The 19,152-nt window shown below is 44.6% G+C and overlaps 1 protein-coding gene across 4 annotated transcripts in view; it reads right to left on the bottom strand.

Annotated features, from left to right (window-relative positions):
• Positions 1 to 19,152, bottom strand: part of LOC106611843 (protocadherin alpha-C2) — a 199,269-nt gene that overhangs the window by 117,254 nt on the left and 62,863 nt on the right. For all 4 annotated transcript variants that reach the window (XM_082955935.1, XM_082955934.1, XM_082955933.1 and 1 more), the window contains exon 2: positions 16,563 to 16,640. In XM_082955935.1, the coding sequence (XP_082812061.1) occupies positions 16,563 to 16,640 (78 nt within the window). The remainder of the gene's footprint in view (positions 1 to 16,562; positions 16,641 to 19,152) is intronic.

Genomic DNA, 19,152 nt, shown 5'->3' with positions numbered 1-19,152 from the left:
TTAACCAAATATTGCGATTGCGATTTGGCTTGCAATGTGGACCAAAACATTTCGGTGAACTGTTGGAATCCTAGAACTAGGATGATGGATATTGGTATTGTAAATGTCAACATGTGATTTCTATGTGAATTTGATTAGTTATGTAGCCCTAACACACACACTCAACTTGATCTCCTACACAGTGCAGAATCATCTGATTTGGGGTTATGGGTCACAGTCTACTGAAAAGCCTGATGAACCCTGACCCTGGCTGAGCCAAAATCACTACATTTACAAACTACTCTAACAAACTCACAGCTAAAATGAACTATGAACACACAGCTAAACTGAACTACACTACATTTTCAAAAGTATGGGGTTGAGGTCAGGGCTCTGTGCAGGCCAGTCAAGTTCTACCACACCGATCGACAAACCATTTCTGTATGGACCTTGCTTTGTCCACAGGGGCATTGTCATGCTGAAACAGGAAAGGGCCTTCCCCAAACTGTTGCCACAAAGTTGGAAGCACAGAATCATCTAGAATGTCATTGTATGCTGTAGCGTTAAGATTTCCCTTCAGTGTAACTAAAGGGCCTAAACCGAACCATGAAAAACAGCCCAAGACCTTTATTCCTCCTCCAACAAACTTTACAGTTGGCACTATGCATTGGGGCAGGTAGCGTTCTCCTGGTATCTGTCAAACTCAAATTTGTCCATCGGACTGACAGATGGTGAAGTGTAATTGATCGCTTCAGAGAACGTGTTTCCACTGCTCCAGAGTCCATTGGCGGCGAGCTTTACACCACTCCAGCCGACGCTTTGAATTAGGCATGCTGATCTTAGGCTTGTGTGTGGCTGCTCAGCCATGGAAACCCATTTCATGAAGCTCCCGACGAACAGTTCTTGTGCTGATGTCGCTTCCAGAGGCAGTTTGGAACTTGGTAGTGAGTGTTGCAACCGAGGACAGATGATTTTTATGTGCTACGCGCTTCAGCACTCGGCAGTCCCATTTTGTGAGCTTGTGTGGCCTACCACTTACCAGCTGTTGCTCCTAAACATTTCCACTTCACAATAACAGCACTTACAGTTGACTGGGGCAGCTCTAGCAGGGCAGAAATTTGCAGAACTGACTTGTTGGAATGGTGGCATCCTATGACGGTGCCACGTTGAAAGTCACTGACCTCTTCAGTAAGGCCATTCTACTGCCAATGTTTGTCTATGGAGATTGCATGTGTGCTCAATTTTATACACCTGTCAGCAATGGGTGTGGCTGAAATAGCCAAATCCACTCATTTGAAGGGGTGTCCACATACTTTTGTATATACAGTGGCAAGAAAAAGTATGTGAACCCTTTGGAATTACCTGGACTTCTGCATAAATTGATCATAAAATTTGATCTGATCTTCATCTAGGTCACAACAAAAGACAAACACAGTCTGTTTAAACTAATAACACGTTTTCATGTCTTTCTTGAACACACCGTGTAAACATTCACCGTGTAAACATTCACCGTGTAAACATTCACAGTGTAAACATTCAAGGGTGTAAACATTCACAGTGTAAACATTCACTGTGTAAACATTCACAGTGTAAACATTCATCGTGTAAACATTCACAGTGTAGGGTGGAAAAAGTATGTGAACCCTTGAATTTAATAACTGGTTGACCCTCCTTTGGCAGCAATAACCTCAACCAAACGTATTCTGTAGTTGCGGATCAGACATGCACAACAGTCAGGAGGAATTTTGGACCATTCCTCTTTACAAAACTGTTTCAGTTCAGCAATATTCTTGGGATGTCTGGTGTGAACCGTTCTCTTGAGGTCATGCCACAGCATCTCAATCGGGTTGAGGCCAGGACTGACTGGGCCACTCCAGAAGGCGTATTTTCTTCTGTTCAAGCCATTCTGTTGTTGATTTACATCTGTCTAATGGGTTGTTGTCCTGTTGCATTACCTAACTTCTGTTGAGCTTCTATTAGCGGACAGATAACCTAACATTCTCCTGCAAAATGTCTTGATAAACTTTAGCTGACACTCTAGGATTCTTCTTAACCTCATTGAGCATTCGGCGTTGTGCTCCTGCAGTTATCTTTGCAGGACGGCCACTCCTAGGGAGAGTAGCAACAGTGCTGAACTTTCTCCATTTATAGACAATTTGTCTTACCGTGGACTAATGAACATCGAGGCCTTTAGAGATACTTTTGTAACCCTTTCCAGCTTTATTGTCACAAAAAGAGCTGTGTTGAATAGACCAAACTGCAGCGGGAATATGGATGCTCATATTTTCATTTAAAAAAAGGAGTAAAGCATCCACAGGAAAAACAATACACACGACAGGAACAGTCTTACAGGCATTCAAAAACGCAGTGCAAGAACAACTACCCACAACCCCAAAGAAAAAAACACACACCTATATAGGACTCCCAATCAAAGGCAACTCAACACACCTGCCTTCAATTGGAAGTCCCAATCACCAACACAAACATTCACACACACAAAACTGCCACGTCCTGACCCCAAAACTAATACAACTCCATCTGCTGGTCAGGACGTGACAGTACCCCCCCCCCCCCCCCCCCCAAGGTGCAGACCCCGGAATGCACCTACCAACAGAAAACACCAACAACAAAAAATCCCCAACAAAACCCATTAACCTGTTAGGGCTAGGGGGCAGTATTTGCACGGCTGGAAAAAAAAATGTACCCGATTTAATCTGGTTACTAATCCTACCCAGTAACTAGAATATGCATATACTTATTATATATGGATAGAAAACACCCTAAAGTTTCTAAAACTGTTTGAATGGTGTCTGTGAGTATAACAGAACTCATTTGGCAGGCAAAACCCTGAGACAGATTCTGACGGGAAGTGGATATCTGATGTGTTGTATTACCTTTAAACCTATGCCATTGAAAAACACAGGGGCTGAGGAATATTTTGGCACTTCCTATTGCTTCCACTAGATGTCACCAGCCTTTACAAAGTGTTTTGAGTCTTCTGGAGGGAGATCTGACCGAACAAGAGCCATGGAACGATGATGGCCCATTAGACACCTGGCGCGCGAGTTCATGTTGGGTACCCTCGTTCCAATACGTTATAAAAGAGAATGCATTCGTCCACCTTGAATATTATTCATGTTCTGGTTAAAAAAGGCCCTAAGGATTTATGCTATACAACGTTTGACATGTTTGAACGAACGTAAATATATTTTTTCCCCTCGTTCATGAAGTGAAGTCCGGCGGGCTTAGATCATGTGCTAACAAGACGGAGATTTTTGGACATAAATGATGAGCCTTTTTGAACAAAACTACATTCGTTATGGACCTGTGATACCTGGAAGTGACATCTGATGAAGAGAATCAAAGGTAATGGATTATTTACATAGTATTTTCGATTTTAGATCTCCCCAACATGGCGGCTAGTCTGTATCGCAACGCGTATTTTTCTGGGCGCAGTGCTCAGATTATTGCAAAGTGTGATTTCCCAGTAAGGTTATTTTTAAATCTGGCAAGTTGATTGCGTTCAAGAGATGTAAATCTATAATTCTTTAAATGACAATATAATATTTTACCAATGTTTTCTAATTTTAATTATTTAATTTGTGGTGCTGACTTGAATGCCGGTTATTGGAGGGAAACGATTTCCTGAACATCAACGCCACAGTAAAACGCTGTTTTTGGATATAAATATGAACTTGATAGAACTAAAAATGCATGCATTGTCTAACACAATGTCCTAGGAGTGTCATCTGTTGGAGATTGTAAAAGGTTAGTGCATAATTTTAGCTGATTTTATGGTTTTGGTGACGCCTGTCTTTGAATTGGCACAACATTACACACAACTCTTGTAAATGTACTGTCCTAACATACTCTAAATTTATGCTTTCGCCGTAAAACCTTTTTGAAATCGTAAAACGTGGTTAGATTAAGGAGATGTTTATCTTTCAAAGGGTGTAAAATAGTTGTATGTTTGAAAAATTTGAATTTTGACATTTATTTGGATTCAAATTTGCCGCTCTTGAAATGCACTTGCTGTTGATGGAGTGCACCACGGGTGGGACGCTTGCGTCCCACCTAGCCCATAGAGGTTAAACAATAACCCCTAAACAATAAGGGAGGGAAGGGAGGGTGGCTGCCGTCAACGACGGCACTGTGCTACACCCTCCCTCCCTAACCCACCTATCCTGGAGGTGGCTCAGGTGCAGGACGTGGACCTCGCTCCACCTTCGGCGTCGCCCACTTCGGTGGCGCCGCTAGCTGCGCCGGGCAGACGGGCCACTCGGGCTGACCCTGGCAGACGGACCACTCGGGCTGGGCCGGAGGAGAGGAGGGCCACTCGGGCTGGGCCGGAGGACAGGAGGGCCACTCGGGCTGGGCCGGAGGACAGGAGGGCGACTCGGGCTGGGCCGGAGGACAGGAGGGCCACTCGGGCTGAGCCGGAGGACAGGAGGGCCACTCGGGCTGGGCCGGAGGACAGGCGGGCCACTCGGGCTGGGCCGGAGGACAGGCGGGCCACTCAGGCTGGGCCGGAGGACAGGCGGGCCACTCGGGCCACTCGGGCAGCTCCGGGCAGTCGGGCCACTCTGGCAGCTCCGGGCAGTCGGGCCACTCTGGCAGCTCCGGGCAGTCGGGCCACTCCGGCAGCTCCGGGCAGTCGGGCCACTCTGGCAGCGGGACTCTTGACTGGCGGGCAGCTCAGGCGACTCTTGACTGGCGGGCAGCTCAGGCGACTCTTGACTGGTGGGCAGCTCAGGCGACTCTTGACTGGCGGGCAGCTCAGGCGACTCTCGACTGGCGGGCAGTCGGGCCACTCTGGCAGCTCCGGGCAGTCGGGCCGCTCTGGCAGCTCCTGACTAGCGGGCCGCTCTGGCAGCTCCTGACTAGCGAGCGGCTCTGGCAGCTCCTGACTGGCAGGCAGCTCTGGCGACTCTTGACTGGCGGGCAGCTCAGGCGACTCTTGACTGGCGGGCAGCTCAGGCGACTCTTGACTGGCGGGCAGCTCAGGCGACTCTCGACTGGCGGGCAGCTCAGGCGACTCTTGACTGGTGGGCAGCTCAGGTGACTCTCGACTGGTGGGCAGCTCAGGTGACTCTTGACTGACGGGCAGCTCAGGTGACTCTTGACTGGCGAGCAGCTCAGGTGACTCTTGACTGGCGGGCAGCTCAGGTGACTCTTGACTGGTGAGGCTGGGCTGACGCACTAGACGCCTGATGCGTGGGGCTGGTACTGTGCCTACCGGCCTGAAAATCCCAGGCCTCACCACAGCCCCAACCCCAAAGCACGGGACCTGTCCAGTCTGCGCTACAAGGGTACGGGGAGCTGGCCTGGGGCTCCAATCTCGCCCCGCCAAATAGCCCTTGTGCCCCCCCCAAAAAAATTATTGGGGCTGCCTCTCGGGTTCTACCTGCCTCCCAGGCAGGTTGTCACAGTGGGCCCGCAACTGCTCCCATGTCCAGTCAATCCTCTCCTCCAATACTTCCAGCGACCAGGAATCCATCTCCTCCCGAGCACGCTGCTTCCAATAGTCCTCCTGTGGCTTCCTCCTCTTCCGCTGCTTGGTCCTTTGGTGGTGGGTAGTTCTGTCACAAAAATAGCCTTGTTGAATAGACCAAACTGCAGCGGGAATATGGATGCTCATATTTTAATAAAAAAAAAAGGAGTAAAGCATCCACTGGAAAAACAATACACAGGACAGGAACAGTCTTACAGGCATACAAAAACGCAGTGCAAGAACAACTACCCACAACCCCAAAGAAAAACACACACACCTATATAGGACTCCCAATCAAAGGCAACTCAACACACCTGCCTTCAATTGGAAGTCCCAATCACCAACACAAACATTCACACACACAAAACTGCCACGTCCTGACCCCAAAACTAATACAATAGCTCCATCTGCTGGTCAGGACGTGACATTTATGCAAGTCAACAGTTCTTTAGGTCTTCTGAGATCTCTTTTGTTTGAGGCATGGTTCACATCAGGCAAAGCTTCTTGTGAATAGCAAAATCACATTTTGTGAGTGTTTTTTTTATTTGGGCAGAGTAGCTCTAACCAGCGTCTCCAATCTCGTCTCATTGATTGGACTCCAGGTTAGCTGACTCCTGACTCCAGTTAGCTAATGGAGAAGTCATTAGCCTAGGGGTTCACATACTTTTTCCAACCTACACTGTGAATATTTAAATAATGTATTCAACATAGACAAGAAAAATACAATCATTTGTGTGTGATTAGTTTAAGCAGACTACGTTTGTCTCTTGTTGTCACTTAGATGACGATCATATCAAATTTGATTACCAATTCATGCAGAAATCCAGATAATTCCAAAGGGTACACATACTTTTTCTGGCCACTGTAAAGCGTACGAAGACACAGCTGAACTACACTCCCTTAACAAATGAAACTCAAGCAGACGAGATGCTTTCATATCCCACACTTTCAGATGCACAAAGTCCTAAAAGATAATAATGAGTACGTGTTGTGGCGTTGTAGCCGTTCACCAGGGAAAAGGGATTTCATATCTACTCAGCACTTAGTGACCTATCAACATTCCAATATAGCCCTGCCTCGTGGTTATTTAACTATGTCAGGAGGGTAAGTGCCTTCATATATTGTCATCAACTTATATAGCACTTTCAAAGAAAGTGATTTAGAAAAACAACATCCTGACATCATGACATCAAGACATCAAGACATCATGACATCATGACATCCTGACATCATGACATCAAGACATCCTGACATCATGACATCAAGACATCAAGCATCATGACATCATGACATCAAGACATCCTGACATCAAGACATCATGACATCGAGACATCGAGACATCGAGACATCGAGACATCATGACATCATGACATCAAGACATCAAGACATCATGACATCATGACATCATGACATCAAGACATCCTGACATCCTGACATCCTGACATCAAGACATCAAGACATCAAGACATCCTGACATCAAGACATCAAGACATCAAGACATCCTGACATCGAGACATCGAGACATCAGGCAGCGTGGTCTCATCAAGGTGCCTCGCTGTCTGTCTTTTCCGTAACGTTAGCTATATACTATCATTGTTCTTTAAGTAAATGTTAGCTGACCCATATCTGGCCATATCCATCTCTCCCATTGACCCACTCTGAGTGGAGTCAGACCTCAAATAGAGCATGCTCAGTAGGGACATGCAGTGTGAAATTGATCATTCCTAATTATTCCTCTGAGGTGTGAAATATGCTGATGTCATAGACCAACGGCATAATTTCCTCCTCTCTTTGCTCACTATACTGCCGGGATGGGCCAGTGGAGGACCCGCAGAGGGGGCAATGAAACAATTAGCAATGAAGACACGAGGCTTGCACACAAGCAAAAACACAAACACCCCTACACAAATACACACACACACACACACGAGTATTCAGTCTCCTCAATTACACTGGAATTCTGCTGCATGGAATCACCCAGACTATTCCTCATTACATTTCCTTTAATGAGAAGCAACATGTCCAGAGGGTATGATAACCGAATGCTCTACATTATTAATAACTAGTAAACGGTTGGTAAATAAAGAGACAGAACATTCGCATCCTGATTGTAGATAAATGGGGTATGATGAGTCTGTCTGTCTGTCTGTCTGTCTGTCTGTCTGTCTGTCTGTCTGTCTGTCTGTCTGTCTGTCTGTCTGTCTGTCTGTCTGTCTGTCTGTCTGTCTGTCTGTCTGTCTGTCTGTCTGTCTGTCTGTCTGTCTGTCTGTCTGTCTGTCTGTCTGTCTGTCTGTCTGTCTGTCTGTCTGTCTGTCTGTCTGTCTGTCTGTCTGTCTGTCTGTCTGTCTGTCTGTCTGTCTGGCTGGCTGGCTGGCTGGCTGGCTGGCTGGCTGGCTGGCTGGCTGGCTGGCTGGCTGTCTTATTAACCAGGAGGGGCAGGGAGAGAGAGGGAGCAAGAAGGTGGGTACCAAGGGAGATTTGTTCTAGGGTGTTGATGTGTGTGTGTGTGTGTGTGTGTGTGTGTGTGTGTGTGTGTGTGTGTGTGTGTGTGTGTGTGTGTGTGTGTGTGTGTGTGTGTGTGTGTGTGTGTGTGTGCGTGCGTGCGTATGTGCGTGTGTGTATGTGCCTGTGCGTCCTGAAATTAGAGCGTGTCTGGGAGGAGAAGGTGATGAGTAGCCTACTCATGTTTATTTATTTTGAAACAAACACCCATTGTTTCATACTGTTGAGTGAATGGGCATTTATTCTCTCTCTCTGTGTGTGTATGTTAGTGTGTGTGTTAGTGTGTATGTTAGTGTGTATGTTTCTGCTTGAGTGTGTATGTTAGTGTGTGTTAGAGTGTGTGTTAGAGTGTGTGTTAGTGTGTGTGTTAGTGTGTGTGTTAGTGTGTGTGTTAGTGTGTGTGTTAGTGTGTGTGTTAGTGGGTGTGTTAGTGTGTGTGTTAGTGTGTGTGTTAGTGTGTGTGTTAGTGTGTGTGTTAGTGTGTGTGTGTTAGTGTGTGTGTTAGTGTGTATGTTAGTGTGTGTGTTAGTGTGTGTGTTAGTGTGTGTGTTAGTGTGTGTGTGTTAGTGGGTGTGTTAGTGTGTGTGTTAGTGTGTGTGTTAGTGTGTGTGTTAGTGTGTGTGTGTTAGTGTGTGTGTGTTAGTGTGTGTGTTAGTGTGTGTGTTAGTGTGTGTGTTAGTGTGTGTGTTAGTGTGTATGTTAGTGTGTGTGTTAGAGAGTGTGTGTGTTAGTGTGGGTGTTAGTGTGTGTGTTAGTGTGTGTGTTAGTGTGTGTGTTAGTGTGTGTGTTAGTGTGTGTGTTAGTGTGTGTTAGTGTGTGTGTGTTAGTGTGTGTGTTAGTGTGTGTGTTAGTGTGTGTGTGTTAGTGTGTGTGTTAGTGGGTTTGTTAGTGTGTGTGTTAGTGTGTGTGTTAGTGTGTGTTAGTGTGTGTGTTAGTGTGTGTGTTAGTGTGTGTGTTAGTGTGTGTGTTAGTGTGTGTGTTAGTGTGTGTTAGTGTGTGTTAGTGTGTGTGTTAGTGGGTGTGTTAGTGTGTGTGTTAGTGTGTGTGTTAGTGTGTGTTAGTGTGTGTGTTAGTGTGTGTGTTAGTGTGTGTGTTAGCACATGAAGGAGGGCTGGGGAGGTCTGTTAGCAGAACAGGCGAGTTTCTCCTCCTCTCTCGTTCTGCACAGCTCTCTGGTCTCCGTGGTAACCACACCTCACCATGAGGGAGCGGGGGCTGAGGACATGTGCGCACACACTCAAACACACACTCAAACACACACTCAAACACAATCAAATGCACACACACGCACACACACACACACACACACACACGGCTGAAGGCTTATTATTCAAAGGCAGCTGAGAGCATGAATGATAACACAATTCCTTCTGCACAGCTCTCCTATTCAGAGATTCCTATCTGCTTCTGTTCATATTCACACTGCCCTGTTATCTCTGAGCAGTGAGTACAAAGCATACTCCCCACGATGTGACACCCAAAGAAACACACACACACACACACACACACACACACACACACACACACACACACACACACACACACACACACACACACACACACACACACACACACACACACACACACACACACACACACACACACACACACACACACACACACACACACACACACACACACACACACACAGGGCTGCTGCTGGCTTGCTCATGCATTGATAATGTAGCTCAGCAGCAACATATTCACTGTGAGAGCTAGCAGCTCCCATCTCCACCACCACACCCCCACAGAGAGGCTGACCTTCTCACTCGGCCTGCCCAGCTCCCTGCACCCTCCCTGGGCCAAGGCTCCAGAGACCTCCCCCCTATCTGTGGTAACACAGACCATACAGTGACCATATCCCTTTATTAGGACAGATACTGATACAGACACACACCACGTTGTCTATGTATTGCTATGGTAAGCACAGTATAGGGAGCAGAATCTATGCCATACACCTATGTGATGCATCTCTTTAGTACCATGCCTCCCTTATGGACAAGACCAGACAAAGAAATACCCTTCCTATACCACATAGTGACCCATCTCCCACAGCTGTATGCCTCCTCTGTGTGTGCTTCCTGCTGTAAGAGCAGTGCAGCAGAGATACAGCCCTCTGAAGGCTTGTGTAACAGACAGACTATTACAGTCCTCTGAAGGCTTGTGTAACAGACAGACTATTACAGTCCTCTGTAGGCTTGTGTAACAGACAGACTATTACAGTCCTCTGAAGGCTTGTGTAACAGACAGACTATTACAGTCCTCTGTAGGCTTGTGTAACAGACAGACTATTACAGTCCTCTGAAGGCTTGTGTAACAGACAGACTATTACAGTCCTCTGAAGGCTTGTATAACAGACAGACTATTACAGTCCTCTGAAGGCTTGTGTAACAGACAGACTATTACAGTCCTCTGTAGGCTTGTGTAACAGACAGACTATTACAGTCCTCTGTAGGCTTGTGTAACAGACAGACTATTACAGTCCTCTGTAGGCTTGTGTAACAGACAGACTATTACAGTCCTCTGAAGGCTTGTGTAACAGACAGACTATTACAGTCCTCTGTAGGCTTGTGTAACAGACAGACTATTACAGTCCTCTGTAGGCTTGTGTAACAGACAGACTATTACAGTCCTCTGTAGGCTTGTGTAACAGACAGACTATTACAGTCCTCTGTAGGCTTGTGTAACAGACAGACTATTACAGTCCTCTGTAGGCTTGTGTAACAGACAGACTATTACAGTCCTCTGTAGGCTTGTGTAACAGACAGACTATTACAGTCCTCTGTAGGCTTGTGTAACAGACAGACTATTACAGTCCTCTGAAGGCTTGTGTAACAGACAGACTATTACAGTCCTCTGTAGGCTTGTGTAACAGACAGACTATTACAGTCCTCTGTAGGCTTGTGTAACAGACAGACTATTACAGTCCTCTGTAGGCTTGTGTAACAGACAGACTATTACAGTCCTCTGTAGGCTTGTGTAACAGACAGACTATTACAGTCCTCTGTAGGCTTGTGTAACAGACAGACTATTACAGTCCTCTGTAGGCTTGTGTAACAGACAGACTATGCAGGACTGTGTTATAATAATGCTATCAATAGAACCCCACCCTACTGCAGCATTACACTAATGACAAAGATACTGTGGTACAGTGGGAAGGGAGAGAGAGAGGGAGGAGGAAAGGAGGGAGAGAGAGAGGAGGAAAGGAGGGAGGGAGGGAGGGAGGGAGGGAGGGAGGGAGGGAGGGAGGGAGGGAGGGAGGGAGGGGGAGAGAGAGAGGAGGAAGGGAGGATGGAGAGAGGAGGAAGGGAGAGAGTGGGAGGCAAGTGAGAGAACGAGAGAGAGAGGGGGAGGGAGAAATACATTAAATGGGAGAGAATGAGAGAGGTGGAGAGAAAACAAGGGAGAGACGGGGAGTGAGGGAGAGAGAGAAAGTGGAAGAGAGCTGAAAAGGAAAGAAAGAAGGAAGAGGAAGAGGGGTTTGGAGAAATGTATAATGATGCATGATGGGAAGTCATGCAGAAGAAACCCATAACTTGTGTAACATCACATGGCCAATTGCCTATTCCTTAAATATATTTTTTATCACCACAAATTATTCACAGAGATAGATTTGAGTAATTTATAAACCTCATGCACACACACACACACACACACACACACACACACACACACACACACCACACACCACACACACACACACACACACACACACACCCCCCCCCCCCCCCCGATGAATCGCTCCCAGTATTTAATCCAACTAATACTTAATCATTTATTTCCAAATCTGTTTTCCCCTCGTTCCTGGATAAGTAGGACAGGGGCGGGACCAGAGTCACAGGAAGGAACTAGATGAAAACCAGGACACGGCAATATGCAGCGTGCACACACACACCCGGCAGATATACAGACCGAGTAACCAAACACAACACTCACTCACATGGAAAACAACGGCGCAATGCCCACAATGCTTTGGAATCACATAATTATCTACTGCACTGTGACAGCAAAATAACTGGATGAAAACTAGCATCTTACCATGGCTAAAATCACACTGTTGTCTACCTTCGTGCCTTCATGGCTTATGTCAAATTGATAGAAAGACATGAACGTAATGCTATAGCGATCATCTTTCATATCAGAGTAACTGCATAAGGAAATGTGACCTCAGAAAAGACCAAGCAAACTATAATTTGTAAAGTCAACAGACGACAGTGTGTTATTGAAGCTGCAGAGATGAATCTAATTGGAAGTCAGCATGCATGCAAGTGTCTGGGTTAGTAGTTTAGTAGTGTCTGGGTTACTAGTTTAGTAGTGTCTGGGTTACTAGTTTAGTAGTGTCTGGGTTACTAGTTTAGTAGTGTCTGGATTACTAGTTTAGTAGTGTCTGGGTTATTAGTTACTAGTTTAGTAGAGTCTGGCTTACTAGTTTAGTAGTGTCTGGGTTAATAGTTTAGTAGTGCCTGGGTTACTAGTTTAGTAGTGTCTGGGTTAGTAGTTTACTAGTGTCTAGGTTAGTAGTTTAGTACTGTCTGGGTTACTAGTTTAGTACTGTCTAGGTTACTAGTTTAGTAGTGTCTGGGTTACTAGTTTAGTAGTGTCTGGGTTAGTAGTTTAGTAGTGTCTGGGTTACTAGTTTAGTACTGTCTGGGTTACTAGTTTAGTAGTGTCTGGGTTACTAGTTTAGTAGTGTCTGGGTTACTAGTTTAGTAGTGTCTGGGTTATTAGTTACTAGTTTAGTAGCGTCTGGGTTACTAATTTAGTAGTGTCTGGGTTACTAGTTTAGTAGTGTCTGGGTTAATAGTTTAGTAGTGTCTGGGTTAGTAGTTTAGTAGTGCCTGGGTTACTAGTTTAGTAGTGTCTGGGTGAGTAGTTTACTAGTGTCTGGGTTAGTAGTTTAGTACTGTATGGGTTACTAGTTTAGTAGTGCCTGGGTTACTAGTTTAGTAGTGTCTGGGTTAGTAGTTTACTAGTGTCTGGGTTAGTAGTTTAGTACTGTCTGGGTTACTAGTTTAGTAGTGTCTGGGTTACTAGTTTAGTAGTGTCTGGGTTAGTAGTTTACTAGTGTCTGGGTTAGTAGTTTAGTACTGTCTGGGTTACTAGTTTAGTAGTGTCTGGGTTACTAGTTTAGTAGTGTCTGGGTTACTAGTTTAGTAGTGTCTGGGTTAGTAGTTTAGTAGTGTCTGGGTTACTAGTTTAGTAGTGTCTGGGTTAATAGTCAAGTAGTGTCTGGGTTACTAGTTTAGTAGTGTCTGGGTTACTAGTTTAGTAGTGTCTGGGTTACTAGTTTAGTAGTGTCTGGGTTATTAGTTACTAGTTTAGTAGTGTCTGGGTTACTAGTTTAGTAGTGTCTGGGTTACTAGTTTAGTAGTGTCTGGGTTACTAGTTTAGTAGTGTCTGGGTTAATAGTTTAGTAGTGTCTGGGTTACTAGTTTAGTAGTGTCTGGGTTACTAGTTTAGTAGTGTCTGGGTTACTAGTTTAGTAGTGTCTGGGTTATTAGTTACTAGTTTAGTAGTGTCTGGGTTACTAGTTTAGTAGTGTCTGGGTTACTAGTTTAGTAGTGTCTGGGTTACTAGTTTAGCAGTGTCTGGGTTATTAGTTACTAGTTTAGTAGTGTCTGGGTTAGTAGTTTAGTAGTGTCTGGGTTACTAGTTTAGTAGTGTCTGGGTTCATAGTTTAGTAGTGTCTGGGTTACTAGTTTAGTAGTGTCTGGGTTACTAGTTTAGTAGTGTCTGGGTTACTAGTTTAGTAGTGTCTGGGTTACTAGTTTAGTAGTGTCTGGGTTATTAGTTACTAGTTTAGTAGTGTCTGGGTTACTAGTTTAGTAGTGTCTGGGTTACTAGTTTAGTAGTGCCTGGGTTACTAGTTTAGTAGTGTCTGGGTTACTAATTTAGTAGTGTCTGGGTTACTAGTTTAGTAGTGTCTGGGTTACTAGTTTAGTAGTGTCTGGGTTATTAGTTACTAGTTTAGTAGTGTCTGGCTTACTAGTTTAGTAGTGTCTGGGTTAATAGTTTAGTAGTGCCTGGGTTACTAGTTTAGTAGTGTCTGGGTTAGTAGTTTACTAGTGTCTAGGTTAGTAGTTTAGTACTGTCTGGGTTACTAGTTTAGTACTGTCTAGGTTACTAGTTTAGTAGTGTCTGGGTTACTAGTTTAGTAGTGTCTGGGTTAGTAGTTTAGTAGTGTCTGGGTTACTAGTTTAGTACTGTCTGGGTTACTAGTTTAGTAGTGTCTGGGTTACTAGTTTAGTAGTGTCTGGGTTACTAGTTTAGTAGTGTCTGGGTTATTAGTTAGTAGTTTAGTAGCGTCTGGGTTACTAATTTAGTAGTGTCTGGGTTACTAGTTTAGTAGTGTCTGGGTTAATAGTTTAGTAGTGTCTGGGTTAGTAGTTTAGTAGTGCCTGGGTTACTAGTTTAGTAGTGTCTGGGTGAGTAGTTTACTAGTGTCTGGGTTAGTAGTTTAGTACTGTCTGGGTTACTAGTTTAGTAGTGCCTGGGTTACTAGTTTAGTAGTGTCTGGGTTATTAGTTACTAGTTTAGTAGCGTCTGGGTTACTAATTTAGTAGTGTCTGGGTTAATTGTTTAGTAGTGTCTGGGTTAGTAGTTTAGTAGTGTCTGGGTTAGTAGTTTAGTAGTGCCTGGGTTACTAGTTTACTAGTGTCTGGGTTAGTAGTTTAGTAGTGTCTGGGTTAGTAGTTTAGTTGTCCCTGGGTTACTAGTTTAGTAGTGTCTGGGTTACTAGTTTAGTAGTGTCTGGGTTACTAGTTTAGTAGTGTCTGGGTTACTAGTTTAGTAGTGTCTGGGTTATTAGTTAGTAGTTTAGTAGCGTCTGGGTTACTAATTTAGTAGTGTCTGGGTTACTAGTTTAGTAGTGTCTGGGTTAATAGTTTAGTAGTGTCTGGGTTAGTAGTTTAGTAGTGCCTGGGTTACTAGTTTAGTAGTGTCTGGGTGAGTAGTTTACTAGTGTCTGGGTTAGTAGTTTAGTACTGTCTGGGTTACTAGTTTAGTAGTGCCTGGGTTAATAGTTTAGTAGTGTCTGGGTTATTAGTTACTAGTTTAGTAGCGTCTGGGTTACTAATTTAGTAGTGTCTGGGTTAATTGTTTAGTAGTGTCTGGGTTAGTAGTTTAGTAGTGTCTGGGTTAGTAGTTTAGTAGTGCCTGGGTTACTAGTTTACTAGTGTCTGGGTTAGTAGTTTAGTAGTGTCTGGGTTAGTAGTTTAGTTGTCCCTGGGTTACTAGTTTAGTAGTGTCTGGGTTACTAGTTTAGTAGTGTCTGGGTTACTAGTTTAGTAGTGTCTGGGTTACTAGTTTAGTAGTGTCTGGGTTACTAGTTTAGTAGTGTCTGGGTTAGTAGTTTACTAGTGTCTGGGTTAGTAGTTTACTAGTGTCTGGGTTAGTAGTTTAGTACTGTCTGGGTTAGTAGTTTAGTAGTGCCTGGGTTACTAGTTTAGTAGTGTCTGGGTTAGTAGTTTACTAGTGTCTGGGTTACTAGTTTAGTACTGTCTGGGTTACTAGTTTAGTAGTGTCTGGGTTACTAGTTTAGTAGTGTCTGGGTTACTAGTTTAGTAGTGTCTGGGTTATTAGTTACTAGTTTAGTAGCGTCTGGGTTACTAATTTAGTAGTGTCTGGGTTACTAGTTTAGTAGTGTCTGGGTTAATAGTTTAGTAGTGTCTGGGTTAATAGTTTAGTAGTGTCTGGGTTACTAGTTTAGTAGTGTCTGGGTTACTAGTTTAGTAGTGTCTGGGTTAATAGTTTAGTAGTGTCTGGGTTAGTAGTTTAGTAGTGTCTGGGTTACTAGTTTAGTAGTGTCTGGGTTAATAGTTTAGTAGTGTCTGGGTTACTAGTTTAGCTGCAGGGAGAAAAGTATGTGGAATATTTGACACACAAACAAGACAACAAAACAATCTCATAGGCAGGAAAGAGGCTGAGTGCTTGGACTAGATACGCGCCAACTTGAGAATGTGTAACTGTGTGTCCTGTGTGCTGTGTGTGCAGCTAATATAACTCCATGATAATGCATTGTATCAATCATTGCATAAAATGGCTTAATTGAATCCATGAAATGGATTGCTATAGTGATACGAGACAGAGGAATGACCTGTGTTAGAGGAAACCAACCATGCTACCAAAACCAAGGCCATGGTTGGCTGTTGATTGGGTATCCACACAATAAGCATCAGAAATAATAACTCTGATAGGCTGTCCAAACCTCACATGCCTATAACAAGCTCTTTGATTTGCTCTCAAAGAGTGTCTGGGACACAGGCGGTGTCCGATAGATTCACAGTCCCCTTGGGGCCACCTCCGGAGGGGTAAGAGCTCCACAGCATAACTGATTCGCTACCTCCCCCCTTTCACCCACCGTGACACACATGCCCCCCCCCCTCCCAGTCCCCCTACCCCTCCCTCATCTCCCCATTCTAAAGAGCACTATCATGAATCGAGGATGGGGAGCCCACAAGGACAGAATAGGCATCTATTATGTACAAACACTGTCAGTGACACACTATTACACACGTATAGAGAGAGACTAAGACGACATGAAGAGCTATGTAACACATTGAAACACGTATAATCAGGGATTTTACTATACCGTTAGTTTTCTGGGTTGTGTGTGAGAGAGAGACTGGGGGCGACTTCGGGGATCCTGCCTTAACGTTTCACTTCTCATCTGTATCCAAAACAGAAACACAACAAACATTTGTAGCCCACCAACAATATGATCTGCCATCCCACGTCTGTTAGGCTTGCAGGGAAAAACAGAGAAATACGTCCGGAATTGCCAACTTTACATACTGTATATAAACCGGGTGATATTCACAACGCATTTAATAACTGTTACACATGCACACATATGGGTAAAGAGAACACGCACATGTTTGCGTGTGAGTGAACAGGATATGGGCCAGAAGCCACAACCTCCAGCTAAACAATATAGACGAGAAATACATTAGCAATAGCCATCAATACCTCTCTGAACACGCACTCAGTGTAAGCATAGTACATCACTGAACATTGACACACACACACACACACACACACACACACACACACACACACACACACACACACACACACACACACACACACACACACACACACACACACACACACACACACACACACACACACACACACACACACACACACAGATTGAGTTAGTTCAGCCTTTGACCAGGAGAGGGGGATTTTTCCATTAGTTCCTTTCTAAACCCTGGCTCTCGACTAGAGATGAGATGATCAGATTCTCCTCACAATACACCCACTCTCACCCACCCACAAAACCACATATCACTTGATAAATACACCCACTCTCACCCACCCACAAAACCACATATCACTTGATAAATACACCCACTCTCACCCACCCACAAAACCACATATCACTTGATAAATACACCCACTCTCACCCACCGACAAAACCACATATCACTTGATAAATACACCCACTCTCACCCACCCACAAAACCACATATCACTTGATAAATACACCCACTCTCACCCACCGACAAAACCACATATCACTTGATAAATACACCCACTCTCACCCACCCACAAAACCACATATCACTTGATAAATACACCCACTCTCACCCACCCACAAAACCACATATCACTTGATAAATACACCCACTCTCACCCACCCACAAAACCACATATCGCTTGATAAATACACCCACTCTCACCCACCCACAAAACCACATATCGCTTGATAAATACACCCACTCTCACCCACCCACAAAACCACATATCGCTTGATAAATACACCCACTCTCACCCACCCACAAAACCACATATTGCTTGATAAATACACACTCTCACCCACCTCCACAAACCACATATTGCTTGATAAATACATTGACTCTCAGACACGCAGCACATAAACTATATCCATGGTTCAGGTATTAAATCTGTCTGGGATGCTACCATTTGTGCATCTCTCTTCCCTGCGGAAATGAAAAAGACAAACTCCCATTGTGTTCTGAACAAGAGAGACAGAGTACACAGCTGTACAAAACCCAGCCCTCTCAGCCAGATACTCATCAACACAATGACTCGCTGCAGCAAATCTACATTTACACACAAATCTAAATGCTTCTCACTGACAGCCTAGTCATCCACAGAACGGCTGTGTCACTCTTTCTCAATAGACAGATATATAAGATAGCAGTACAGCCTTAACGTATTTTTATAATACCGGTCTCCTTCATACGTATTAGGAGGTATGCAGGTAGTACACAGTACTGCCTGGTCTGCTAGGACCAGCCTTGGAGTGCGAGGCCTCGACCCACTTCTTCAGATAAGACTGAATAATGCAGCGGAGCTCTGGTCTGCAGAGAGAGAGAGAGAGAGACTTTGGAAGCAGTTTGAAAGGGTTTCTCAGCCTGCTCCACTTTATTAAATAATAACTCAGCCATTCCCAAAGCTTCACCTCTCGCTGTAGTTCTTCTTGGAAAACCTTCCACTTTCAACATAAAAACTGAATCACGTACATGGACATCTCCCCAACACATGCATCATCAAAAGCCTTTTATAATCCGCGTCTTGCTGTCATGCCAGATGCATGCATTAACCAATGTGGTGTGTGTGTATGCTACATTTCAGTGGTGCCCTGTATGTAGGTCACATGTCCAACATACATTACAGTTCTCGAAGGGGGCTAAAGACCCTAGACCCTAGACTCACACTCAATTCTTCCGCTGCTCTGTCGTTCGCTACATACTTTAGTCTGAGACTGGCGTCATTTAAGTCATTTGTGGGAACGAGGGGCGCGAGGGGAGTTGTACAAAACAAAGTCATTAGTGATTGGATGATCTCTAACCAATCAGAGTATCAAAGCAAACAAGGATTTTTCAAACCGCCGCTTTACCTACGCGTGTTCTGACTCTGACCCAACCCATCGGTTTCTGGACCAATCAGACGGCCCTGAATGTGTTCGCAATCGGTAAAGGGTCGGGGAGGTACTCAGATCCAGACTCATTGAGGAGAAGAAACTAACATCCATGGGCGTGGCGTAGAGTTTGTCCTGAGCAAGAAGTCTGGGTAGCCAGGCAATTATAACCCTGTTAACCTGGGTCGTTAGATTTATTTCTGCCATCTGATTTGTTCCACCAATTAGGTGCCTTTTGAGTAGTGTAACTGGGTGACATTTTTGGGGAGTTTTCATATATATTTATTTCACC

This window comes from Salmo salar, chromosome 09 (genome assembly GCF_965601325.2).
Source record: "Salmo salar chromosome 09, fSalSal1, whole genome shotgun sequence".
NCBI classification, from domain to species: Eukaryota; Metazoa; Chordata; class Actinopteri; order Salmoniformes; family Salmonidae; genus Salmo; species Salmo salar.
This window is presented reverse-complemented; position numbering and strand designations above follow the sequence as displayed.